General features: G+C 46.6%; 1 protein-coding gene across 1 annotated transcript in view; it reads right to left on the bottom strand.

The window, feature by feature from the left end:
- SHB (SH2 domain containing adaptor protein B) overlaps window positions 1-13,223 on the bottom strand; it is a 148,589-nt gene that overhangs the window by 49,103 nt on the left and 86,263 nt on the right. The window contains exon 3 of the mRNA XM_010369997.2: window positions 4,484-4,699. Within this exon, the coding sequence (XP_010368299.1) occupies window positions 4,484-4,699 (216 nt within the window). The remainder of the gene's footprint in view (window positions 1-4,483; window positions 4,700-13,223) is intronic.

Genomic DNA, 13,223 nt, shown 5'->3' with positions numbered 1-13,223 from the left:
AACCTGACTGGGCACTGTCCTGGGGATTGGGATCCGACAGTGGGAGTGGGGGTCTGGTGAGGCCAGTCAGCTTCCTGGAGAAGAGCAGGTAATGAACACCCAGGCTTTGCTCTTGGGACAGCTCCAAGTATTTCTCACCAACAACTCTCCGAATCCTTAATAAAATTCCGTGTTGGCCATTCTCAGAGAAGGGGAAACTTTCATTCCTAAGAAGTTGGGGCCACCTCACACACTCTAAGAGCTGTTTTCGTGACAACTGGGAAGTGGTAACTGAGCCTTCCGTGGTGGCAGCCCCAGCCTGATGAGATGGGAAGGAAGGCGCTGACTTCCAGAAACACTGCCCAAGAAGGGCGCTCCGGTGGAGAATGCTGAGGCAGTGCCTGAGAGGCGCCTCTTTTCATGAATGCAGTTCGGGACAGTGCTTTGAAAGCTGCAAGGAACTTTTGCTTCATAGATAGATGGAGATAATTCAGCCATCTTCCCCTCTCCCCATCTCTGATCAGCATGCTGGGGTTCTGATGGAATGAAGCCTAGATGCATCCCCAGAGCTGGTTGCAGACTGACCTCCCAGGACACACCCTCTGTCAGAGCCCTGCCTTGCTCAAGCTTCTGCTTGCAAACCCCCCAGTGATGGGAAGCTCATTACACACATTCAGGTCTAACCAAAATTCTTACCCTTCACCTGAGCCCTAAATCCCTGTGACTCCCACTTGGCAGGCCCAGGTCTGTCCCTTAAGGGTCCCCCACACTCTCAAATTTCCTTTGGAAATTTGAAAGCACTGACCCCATTCCCAGCCCAAGTTTAATCCAGGCCAAATCTGCACAATCAGTGAATATAAGGGGTGAAAGGAGAGGGTAATGATTTTGGCCAGCCAATTCCATCCCATACAAGCTCTTCCTCCAGCTACAGATCCTGCATCTCAGGCTCCAAAGACTCAGTGCAGAGAGCTCCCAAAAGCCAAGAAAAAACTGCACAGGGCATTTCCGACAGGTACTATGCTATGGATGGGGCCCAGCTAAGCTGCCTTACTCACTGACCACACCAACGACTCACTCAAGTGTGAGTGCATACACTTGCACACACACCCACACACATGCAGGTGGACGTACACTCTCACAGGCACACACAACACTGACTCAGGTGGGGGTCCTTGCCGTCATTCCCGGGCAGCTGCACTTCTGGTCTTACCCATGGGGCTGTGGCAACACATCAGCAATTTAACCGAGCTACTTCAATTCGTCCTCGTCACCTGAGAGATGGCCCACCCACCTCTCCACTTTCCCTCCAGCGACAGGAAACAGTGAGGATGCTTCTCGCCTGCCAATGAAGCACCTAATGGACTCTGTCCACAGACATGGGGAGAGAAGGCTGGTGACCATAGGACCCCTCCAGCCCCTGAGTGAGATGGTCTCCTCCTTCTATGCCCCAGGAGGCAGAAGTGAGCCAAAAGCTGCTTGGTAAAAGCACAGCCAGCACCCACCCTGGAGCAGGACCCACAGAGGCCAGTGACTGGATGAGACACAGACCTGGATGTGATTCTGTGTCTATCTTCTATCAACAGCCCAATAACTCAGACTGACCGTGACACCTGTGATGGCAACTCTACCACACAAAACCCAAGCCAAAACGGATGCTTGTGGGCTCAGAAACTCATTCTGAGACAGTTCCATCTGAGACCTTATGATCCTTTGTGAACAACTAAATGTACAGGAGTCCTAAAACCACCTTTGGGCAGAAGTGGGCAAGTTCTGGCCTGAGAGTTTTCAAAGATGATGTCCAATAGGGGAACTGCTTTTCACTTTCACAAATCACCTGGGATCTTGTTACAACAGATTATGACTCACAGGCCTGGGATGGGACTTGAGACCCTGCATTTCTAACCAGCCCTGGCTGCTGGTTCAGGGACTACACTTTGAGTAACAAGATGCCAGGCTAGACTAGACCGTCAGAGGCAAGGGCAGCCCCTGAGAGGCCCACAGGTGGTCAGTCCAGGGGAGGGTGAGACCCCAAACCTGCCTGTGGTGCTACATTATAATGTGGGCCCCAGGTGTCTGGGAAAGTTGCCACATGAGCCTTTTTAGCCCTTTAATCAAACTCGTGTTTGCAAAGAGTAAGTTCTTGGATGGCCCCAGTTACTCCCATGCCCAGAGAAGCACAGCCCCTGATCAGCCATTCCCAGGGCACAGGCCTTGGATTCCTTTGGTTCAAGGGACTAGAGGAGGCTGTCAAATGCACAGGAGAGGCCTGGGGCAACTAAGGACCCCCAGTCATAGGATGACTCTTATCTTTGGCTCTCAGTCAGGAGCTGGGGCTCCAGAAAGGTGATGGGACAGGTTGTTTTTGAGGACCTCACAGCCTGGCAGGTGAGACCAAAACAGAACTAACCCTGATGTGGTGTGAGAAATGTTCCCCCAGTGATGTATGCAGGAAACTCGACAGACCCATAGGGGCAGCAGGAAGCCTGTGGGGTGCATGGCTGTGTAACAGGGAGGGCTTGGAGAGATGATAATGTTTAAGCTGGACCTCAAAGGAGGCATAGGATTGTTCCAGATAAGACAGGCAGGGAAGGGCATTTTAGCTAGAAAAAAGGGATTTGCTCAACGCATGCTATATTCAAGGAACTGTGAGTAATCTGTGTTGGAATGGCTAGAACAGCAATTAAGGGGCCTGGGATAAGGGCAGGGTAGAGGCCTCACTGTTTGGGGTTAGAAAGGGAGAAAGAGTCTAGTTATATATGAAAAAAGGGGAGATTTAAGGCAAAATAAATTTTAAACAAATTAAAAATAAAAAGTTTCCCTTTATGACTGTCAGTGTGGTAGGAATTAAATGTCACTCACTGTCTCTCTTTTTACATGCCTAAACTCTCAGATACCTAAACATTGTTTGGCATCTGGCTTTTCATCTCTTAACAACAGACATAAGCATTTCTCTAGGTTGTTATGAACTCTTGCTAAACATCACCTTTTAGAGGCTGCACAATATTCCAATATTCCACCACACAGACGCACAGAAATCCAGCCCCCATTGCTGGACATTTGGGTTGCTCTCAATTTTCCGTGATTATAAACAATGCCTTTTCTGAATTTTGTTTGTTTTTTATTTTTATTTTTTGCTCTTGTTGCCCAGGCTGGAGTGCGATGGTGCAATCTCGGCTCACCGCAACCTCTGCCTCCCAGGTTCAAGCGATTCTCCCACCTCAGCCTCCCGAGTAGCTGAGATTACAGGCACGTGCCACCACGTGCCACCACGCCCAGCTAATTTGGTATTTTTAGTAGAGACGGGTTTTCTGCATGTTGGTCAGGCTGGTCTTGAACTCCCAACCTCAGGTGATTCACCCGCCTCGGCCTCCCAAAGTGCCAGGATTACAGGTGTGAGCCACTGCGCCCGGCTTTCTGAATTTTTTTATCATAACTTTGGCATAGATTTTGAGGCGTGGGATTAGAATAAAAAGGTGTGAGCTTAGGTTTATGATTTATGATGCACATGCCCAAGATCACTTTTCAAAAGGGCTGTGGGAGAGGAGTTCTAGAAACGTGACAAATACCCAGATTCTAGAAAAACCAGCCTCTGAGTAGGGAGGAAGGGGACACCCAAGTCACTCAAAGGGCTCTTGGCCAGGGGAAGGTCATCTGGCAGGGGCTGAGCTCTGCCCATCACCTGTGCTCTGTGAGCAGGTGCACGCTGAAGCTGGGATAGAAGACACAGCAGCCCTGTGAACCCTGCAGGCCTAGATCAGCTCGCAGCACTGGGTGGGCTCACCGGGCCGGCTCAGGGCCAACAGAAGCTGCTGTGCACACTGGTTTCCTCTTACTTTCTAAGAAAGTTCCTTCTGAAAACTGAAATCAGGCCAGGCGCGGTGGTTCACACCTGTAATCCCTGCACTTTGGGAGGCCGAGGTGGGTGGATCACCTGAGGTCAGGAGTTTCAGACCAGCCTGGCCAACATAGTGAAACCCCGTCTCTACTAAAAATACAAAAAATTAGCTGGGCAATGTGGCAGGCACCCGTAATCCCAGCTACTCAAGAGGCTGAGGCAGAAGAATCACTTGAACCTGGGAGGTGGAGATTGCGGCGAGCCGAGATCGTGCCATTGTGCTCCAGCCTGGGCAACAAGAGCGAAACTCCGTCTCAAAAAATAAAAAAACTGAAAACTAAACTCTTGGTTTCAGTGAGCTACGGCATTATCAATAAATAGCACCACGACAGAGCCAGACAATGACAGCATCTGAGCCATCTCTGAAAAGTGCAGAGGCGGGAACACTGAGACCCTGGAAGCCAAGCCCAGAATTTCTCCTTGGCCTGGTTTCCCTTCCCTCACCTCTCCCTTTCCTCTGCAGCCTACATCTTTGAGGGTACTGAAAAAAAGACCACCCAATTAGATTATTAAACAGTCCTGGAGTTTGTCCTGAGCGCAGGCAGGGACCAAGATGAGTGCTGAGCATGGCTCAGCAGCTGCCTCCTGAGCAGCGTCAGGGCTCCTTACCTGCCAGGGCTGGGATGGTGACTCGGTTCCACTCCCAAGGTTGGTCGTACTCATCAGCGGGCCTGTCATCATCCTGGGGCAGCTTGCTCTCCCGCAGTCGGGGGCTGACTGTGCTCTCCGAGTCCGAGTCAACACTTTGGCCTTCAGGTTCGTAAGGGGTGTCATATAACTGGATACCTTTATGTTGGGACCGGACGCTTTCCTGCCTCTGAAATTCTGCAGGCAAAAAGGAAGGAAGCAGAGATTAAATGGAAGTGCGGTACGCACTTCCTCACCTGGATTCCCACCCAGAAACACCACAAACTCAGAGCTGCCAGTGGGGTGGTGAGGGTGACAGAGAGACAGACCTCTGTCTGGGTTTTACCTACCCCACCAACCCCCAATGCCGTGTCTCTGCTCTTCCTGGGCCAGGCTTGCTCACAAGGCTCACAGGCTGGCAGACCGAATGACAGCCCTGCCTCCATCCACTCATGAATCTCAGTCTTAAGAGGCAGAGCCCAGATGTGAACATGATGCTCCAGGTGTGTCCTGATGTCCACCCAGAACACGCAGAGCTTCTGACTCCTTGCTTCATGGGCAGGCTGGGGTCTTTCCCTCTAGGGCAGTTCCTTGCCCTCTTTGGACTTTCAGTCATCATCTGTACAAGGAAAAGACTAGGCCATGCAGTTCCCACAAGCATCCAGTTTCCACCTGCTCACACATTCATTTAAAAGAACCAGCAAGAGCCTCCCCAAGGAGACCAGAGGCCACTTTTCTCCCCTGCAAAGGCTGAGTGACCCCTTCACTTTATTTCTACCTCCCTCAGAACATCTTCTAAATAGACTGAATTCATTCAGGGATTTGAGAGGGTGTCCAGCTTCACTTCTGAATAAAGAAAGCAAGCTCTTAATCTTCTAGAGAAGATGCTAAGGCCTGGCACTGGTGTGGGCTGAGGGGTGACTGCCTGTCTAGATGAGGTCCCAGAAAGGAGGTGTTCATTTTGGCTGCTGCTCAGTCCTGGGAGGCCAGTGGTAGTTGGAAGGATGGATGCTAGGATGCTAAAATCAGGCACTTCCCGGTCAAACAGGGAAATTTGACCTGCTGTTTGATCATGGATACTATGTGCATGGCCCGAGCAGGGAATGTGGGGAAGGTTTACCATGGAGGTTGGTTTCAGGAACCCCACTGTTCCCAGCAGACACAACATGTGCCTAAATCGCCATCATGCTTGGCAGCAAAGGGGGCTCAGTGCAGGACCTGGGAGTGGCAGGGCAGGAGGGAAGGGAGATGGCATTTGAGCCATCAGCTCGGACAACTGGAAACAGGAGAGGGGCAGCTTCCTGGTGGTAGGACCAGGACAAGCCAATGCAATGAGGCTGGAAAGAACGTGCTTGCTGCCTACTTTATTTTTTATTGTGGTAAAATACATATAATAACATTGAGCACCATTTTATTTTATTTATTTTATTTTATTTTATTTATTTATTTATTTTTTTAGATGGAGTCTCACTCTGTTACCCAGGCTGAAGTGCAGTGGTACAATCTCAGCTCACTGCAAACTCTGCCTCCCGGGTTTACACGATTCTTGTGTCTTAGCCTCCCAAATAGCTAGGAGCACAAATGTGCATCACCACACCTGGCTAATTTTTGTATTTTTAGTGGAGACGGGGTTTTGCCATGTTGGCCAGGCTGGCCTCGAACTCCTGACCTCATGTGATCTGCCTACCTCCACCTCCCAAAGTGCTGGGATTACAGGTATGAGCCACCACACCCAGCCAACATGACCATTTGAGCCATGATTAATGTACAATTCAGTGACATTAGGTACATTCACACTGTTGGTAACCTTTGGTACCATCCATCTCTAGAACGTTTTCATCTTCCCAAACTGAAACCCTGTACCCATTAAACACTAACTCCCCATTATCCCTCCGCAGCCTCCACAATTACCCTTCTCTTTCTGTCTCCATGAATCTGATCAGTCTAGGCACATCCTGAACAACGTGGAATCATTCAGTTTCATAATGTTTTCAAGGTTCTTCCATGCTGTAGCATGTGTATGACTTTCCTTTTTCAGGCTAATATTCCATCATTATGTATATTCACTGTCCATGTTGGCTAGAGCACCAGGTCCAAGGAGGTGAGGGAGTAGACGTGAGGCTTGATGCAAAAGGGGTGAGGACTATAAGTGAGCTATTTCAATGCTCTCTTGAGGCCTTCCCGAAATCAGAATTCGGATGGCATAAAGATATGGCAGAAGCCACAGGAGTTATGCTCCTTGAAGAGCAGCTGATAAAACACACACAAATGACATTAGCCCTTCTGAGAAAGAGAGCTGCTTTCAGTCTGGGCTTTATGATCCAGGTTGGCTCATGTGGACACACGCCCTGATGAAATAGAAGCTAAGGATGCTGTGCCTGTGATCGTTAGTATTTACATGAATTAACTTTATGCTAGTATTTCTCAAACTTTATTTAGCCATGTGACTTCACGACTTGGGCCATTTCTGCCTACCAGTTGGGTGGTTACTTACCATTTTTATTTATCTTGCCTCACTTTTTAGATAAAATAACTCATTTAAAAAAGAGAAGTTGGATCACCATCCCATAAGCCATCATTCTTTGCCAAAAATAGATACTAAGCAGAATGAATGAGAACCAACAATGCCTGCTGGGAAGTTGAGCGTGGGGCTTGCTTTCTCTGCTGAGAGGGGAGATTTGCAAGTGTTGGAGAGCCACTGGGAAATGCAATCAGCAGACAGACACTTTCTCTGGCAAATATGAATAACGTTCTCTCTCCAGAAAGAGAAAGAATAAAAAGGGAAAAAATCTTCTCACTATGTAGTTCTCAGGACACCTAATACCACATCGATGAGAAGGTGTCCCATATTTTGGTAAACATAGCTTTTGTTGGGTCGCATGAGTAAACTGGGATCATTTATTAATTTTGAGGATGATGCTTCCTTTTTTTTTTTTTTACAGAGGGAGGAACAGGAAAAGAGAAGGGAAAAGCTATAGAGTGGTAGGACTTTGTCACTTTAAGGTGAAGACCAACTGTTAAGCACGGTGGACAACTTCGTAAATCACTAAATCTACCAAACTATCTAATCTGCTACTTATTGCTTTGTAGGGTCCTCATTACGTGGATTCGTCTTCCTCAGTTCTGAGGAGTGAAGTCTAGCCTCCTGTCTGCAGAATTCTGGAGGCTGAGGATACGGCAGCTAAGAAGGCACTGATCTGGGAAAACCACCTTCCTCTTCACCCTCCTTCACAAAAGCAGGACCAGCAACCACTCCCATGTACACAGTTGATGAAGCACTTTTCATGCAATTCACCATTTAATCTAAAGGAACCACAAACAATTCACAGATGTACTGCCCGTTGGGCCCCTGATAATCAGGAGTGCTTTTGTTCACTCTCACGCCAAAGAGATACTCAGTGAATGTGGTGGGATAAATGAAAGAGAACTGGCAGCCAGAAACCACTGTTTACCCCCAAATTCCAGATACTTTATGAAAGTCCCTGACAGCAGTGATAAAGGATCTGGGACAATATGCCAAATGCATACAGTTTAGTGTTACACAATATGCAGAAGAGACAGATATTCTACATAAACACCAGCCTTAAAGGGAAACATGTGCAGTGAACAGATTAGCTATTAAATCAGAGGACTTGTACATACACTCTCATGCAGGATTTATTGTTCCAGAAGCATCTGCACCTTACCAAAGCTGGGCTAGTAATGGCATGCAGTTAGGGCAGGGGATGTTAAAACGGTAATCATTAAAACAAGCCTCCCCCGCTATATTACATGGCGAATTCAAATTTTCATTAAGGCCTAGACAATAGGGAACAGTTAAGTAAATTATGGCCTGTTAACTGGATGGAATATTAAGCAGCCATTAAAACGATAAATCTGAAGATTATGTAGCAACATGGAAAACCGTGCATGAAATTATGCTAAGCTAAAAAGTAAAATGCAAGATTGTTTATGTGTGGAGGGCAAAGCATAACGCCGGCTTTTTAAACAAGTCTCAATGTGAGCAGGGCCCCACAGGGAATTCTGCTCCTTGCCTGGGCATTGGTAAATACCGACATCACACATTTGGCCTATAATATCTACACTGTGATGACAGCAATGTTGTAAGTACAGACATTCACAACACCAAGAGCTGTAAAACCCAATACAGGAAGGTAAACAGCTACTGTGTAGAGGAGAAGGGATTATCGCATAATTATTTTTGAAAGTTGTTTTAAATAATGAATAAAGACACTAGAGCAGAAAAAACGTGATTAAGATGAGAAGCACACGAAAGTAAATAGGATTTTAAGCCCCATGAGAGTAAATATGATTTAAAGCAGGTTGGGCTTCCAGGAGCTGTGTGTTTAGGAAGCAGCTGCCTTTCCCTGAGAAAATGCCCATTTGGGAGCATCTTCTCTCCTGGGAGAGGTTCACCAACAGCCCCAGGACATCGAAGGCCCTTGTGCCAGGCCAGCTCGCCAGATGTTGCTGCCTCCTGCCTAACTACCAGGCCCGTCCTCCTTATTAGCTGGGCCAATCCACGAGGGTCCAGAGACCGATCTCACAGGGGAGTCTGTGACCATATGTTTTAAGTCACAAGTTATCTGGACATCACCATCTACACATTCATGCAAAATGACCTTTAATATTAGGTAGCAGGCTGTAATTTCGTGCCTCTTAGGCAGAGAGCAGAAACATTAACAGGGTGGGGGTTTCTGTTGACCTCTGGAGCAGAAAGGTTTGCAAGTAGAACTACATACACAGAAAGAACAGGATAATAAAGCACTTTCTTTAGAATCAGAGAACGTTAGAACTGAAAGGGACCCTAAGAATTTGCCTGGGCCCGTTCACTAGGAGAGCTAGGCGGGTGTGCTGTCCATAGACTGCGGCCATGGTGGAGTCTGCCCATGGGAATGTGGAGAAGGTTAAGGGCTGGGGAAAGAGAGCAGACGATAATCCTGAGAGGATATAATGGGGGTTTAAAAGATTGCCCAGTCCACAAGCAACAAGCTATACTTTGCTCCAGTATTCACCAAATTTGTGCCTCCCTGAAAAAAAAAAAAACTCACCAAAGTTGGGTGCAGTGGTTCATGCCTGTAACCCCAGCACTTTGGGAGGCCAAGGTGGGCAGATCGCTTGAGGTCAAGTGTCCGAGACCAGTCTGGCCAACATGGTGAAACCCCATCTCTACTAATAATACAAAAATTAGCCGGGCATGGTAGTAGGCACCTGTAAAAGTTTTTGGTTTTCCAATGCATACAAAAGTTATATTTATATTATACTGTATTATAGTAAATGTGCAATACCACTGCCTTAAAAAAATGTAGTACTTTAATTGAAAAAATATTTTATTGCCAAAAACTGTTTACAATCATCTGGGCCTTCAGTGAGTCATCCTTTTGCTGGTGGAGGGTCTTGCTTTGATGTTGATGGTTGCCGACTGATCAGGGTGGTAGTTCCTGAAGGCCAAGGTGGCTGTGGAAATTCCTTTTTTATGCCCCTCCCCGCAACTGGGGAAATTTCTTAAAATGAGACAATAAAATTTGCCGCACAGATTGACTCTTCCTTTCACGAAAGATTTCTCTGTAGGGAAATGCTGTTTTATAACATTTTACAAACAACAGAACTTCTTTCAGAATTGGAGTCAATCTTTTCAAACTCTGCTGCTGTTTTATCAACTAAGTTTATGTACTATTCTAAATCCTATGTTGTCATTTTAACAATGTTCCCAGCATCTTCACCAGGAATAGATTCCATCTCAAGAAAACTGTCTCTGCTCATCCATAAGAAGCAACTCTTTATTTGTTCAAGTTTGATCATAAGAGTCCCACAATTCAGTCATATCTTCAGACTCCACTTCTAATGCTAGTTCTCTTGTTATTTTCATCATATTTGCGGTTCCTTCCTCCACTGAAGTCCTGAAGGTCTCAAAGTTATCTGTGAGGATTGGACTCTTCTTCCAAACTCCTATTAATGTGGCTATTTTGACCTCCTTTCATGAATCACAAATGTGCTTAATGGCTTCTAGAACAGTAAATCTTCCCCAGAAGGTTTTCAATTTACTTTGCCCAGGTCCATCAGAGGAATCACTATCTCTGGTAGCTACAGCCTTATGAGACATATTTCTTTTTTTTTTTTTTTTTTTTTTTTTTGAGACGGAGTCTCGCTCTGTCACCCAGGCTGGAGTGCTGTGGCCGGATCTCAGCTCACTGCAAGCTCCGCCTCCTGGGTTCACGCCATTCTCCTGTCTCAGCCTCCCGGGTAGCTGGGACTACAGGCGCCGCCACGTCGCCCGGCTAGTTTTTTGTAGTTTTTAGTAGAGACGGGGTTTCACCGTGTTAGCCAGGATGGTCTCGATCTCCTGACCTCGTGATCCGCCCGACTCGGCCTCCCAAAGTGCTGGGATTACAGGCTTGAGCCACCGCGCCCGGCCAGAGACATATTTCTTAAATAATAAGACTTCAAAGTTGAGATTACTCCTTGATCCATGGGCCGCAGAATGGATGTTGTGTTAGCAGGCATGAAAACAACATTCATCTCCTTGTACATCACCAGTAGAGCTCTTGGGTGACCAGGAACAGTATCAATGAGCAGTAATATTTTTAAAGGAATCTTTTTTCCTGAATAGTTGGTCTCAAAAGTGGGCTTAAAATATTCAGTAAACCATGCTGTAAACAGAGGAACTGCCATCCAGGCTTCGTTGTTCCATTTACAGGGCATGAGCAGAGTAGATTTAGCATAATTCTTAAGGGCTCTAGCATTTTTCAGAATGGCAAATGAGCATTGACTTCAACTTAAAATCACCAGCTGCATTAGTCCCTAACAAGAGGCAACCTGTCCTTTGAAGCTTTGAAGCCAGGCATTGACTTCTCCTCTATGGCTCCGAAAGTCCTAGATGGCATCTTCTTCCAATAGAAGGCTGCTTTGTCTACACTGAAAATCTGTTGTTTTGCGTAGCCTTCTTCATCAATGATCTTAGCTAGATCTTCTGGATAACTTGCTGCAGCTTCTACATCAGCACTTGCTCCTTCACCATGCACTTGCATGTTATGGAGATGGCTCCTTTCCTTAAACCTCAGGAATCAACCTCTGTTAGCTTTTCTGAAGCTTCCTCCACTCTTTCAGCCTTCACAGAATTGAAGAGTTAGGGCCTTGCTCCAGATTAGGCTTTAAGGGAATTTGTGGCTGGTTTGAGCTTCTATCCAGACCAAACTCACTCCATAATGGCAATAAGGCTGTTTTGCTTTCTTTTTGATTGTGTATTCGCAGGAGTGACACTTTTAATTTTCTCCAACAACTTTCCCTTTGCATCCACAACCTGGCTAACTATTCGGTGCAAGAGGCCTACCTTTTGGCCGATCTCGGTTTTTGACATGCCTTTCCCTGTAGGCCTATTTCTAAAGTTTTGGTTTAAAGTGAGAGATGTATGACTCTTCCTTTCCTTTGAACATGTAGAGGCCATTGTTGAATTATTAATAGGCCTAATTTCAATATTGTTGTGTTTTACAGGATAGAAAGGCCCAAGGAGAGGGAAAGAGATGGAGGAATGGCCAGTGAGTGGAGCAGTCAGAACACACATAACATTTATTAAGTTCGCCGTCTTATGTGGGTGCAGTTTGTGGTGCCCCAAAACAATGACAATAGTAACATCAAAGATCACTGATCACAGGCCACTGTAACAGCTATAATAATAAAAAAGGTTTGAAATATGAGAATTACCAAAATGTGCCACAGAGACACAAAGTGAGCGCATGCTGTTGGAAAAATGATGCTGACAGACTTACTAGACAGAAGGCTGACACAAACTTTCATTTTGTAAAAAAATGCAATACCTGCAAACCACAACGAAACAATGCATAATAAAATGAAGTATGCATAAACATTTTATTATGGAGAGTCTCAAAATCTATATTTTGAAAAAGGATGGGCCAGACGTGGTGGCTCACGCCTGTAATCCTAGCACTTTGGGAGGCCGAGGGGGGTGTGGATCACCTGAGGACAGGAGTTCGAGACCAGCCTGGCCAACATGGTTAAACCCCGTCTCTACTAAAAATACAAAAATTAGCTGGGTGTGGTGGTAGGCACCTATAATCCCAGCTACTGGGAAGGTTGAGGCAGGAGAATCGCTTGTACCCAGGGAGCAGAGGTTGCAGTGAGCTGAGACTGCGCCACTTAACTCCAGCCTGGGCAAAAGAGCAAAACTCCGTCTCAAAAAAAATGGATAAGCAGGCTGGGCATGGTGGCTCACACCTGTAATCCCACCACTTTGGGAGGCCGAGGCGGGCAGATCATGAGTTCAGGAGATTGAAACCATCCCAGTTAACACGGTGAAACCCTGTCTCTACTAAAAATAGAAAAAAACAATTAGCCAGGTATGGTGGCACACGCCTGTAGTCCCAGCTACTTGGGAGGCCGAGGCAGAAGAATCGCTTGAACCTGGTAGGTGGAGATTGCGGTGAGCCAAGATCACGCTATTGCACTCCAGCCTGGGCAACAAGAGCAAAACTCTGTCTCAAAAAAAAAAAAAAAAAAAAGGATAAGCATCTAATGAAATGATACGTAACAGGCCTTATGGTAAACATCAGAAGAAACCTATTCTTTACCTCTTTACCTTCTCTTCAGGAACAGAGGAAAAAAGGCTTGGGTTTGCTCTCTGGAAAACTAAGGGCAAGGAAATCAGCAGCCTCTCTGGTGCCCCGTCCCCATCTTTTCCAGCAGTGCTGGCATCCACCTGTCCTCG

The sequence above is a fragment of the Rhinopithecus roxellana genome, chromosome 16 (genome assembly GCF_007565055.1).
Source record: "Rhinopithecus roxellana isolate Shanxi Qingling chromosome 16, ASM756505v1, whole genome shotgun sequence".
NCBI lineage: Eukaryota > Metazoa > Chordata > Mammalia > Primates > Cercopithecidae > Rhinopithecus > Rhinopithecus roxellana.
Note: the sequence above shows the minus strand (reverse complement) of the source record. Positions and strands in the feature narration are given on the sequence as shown.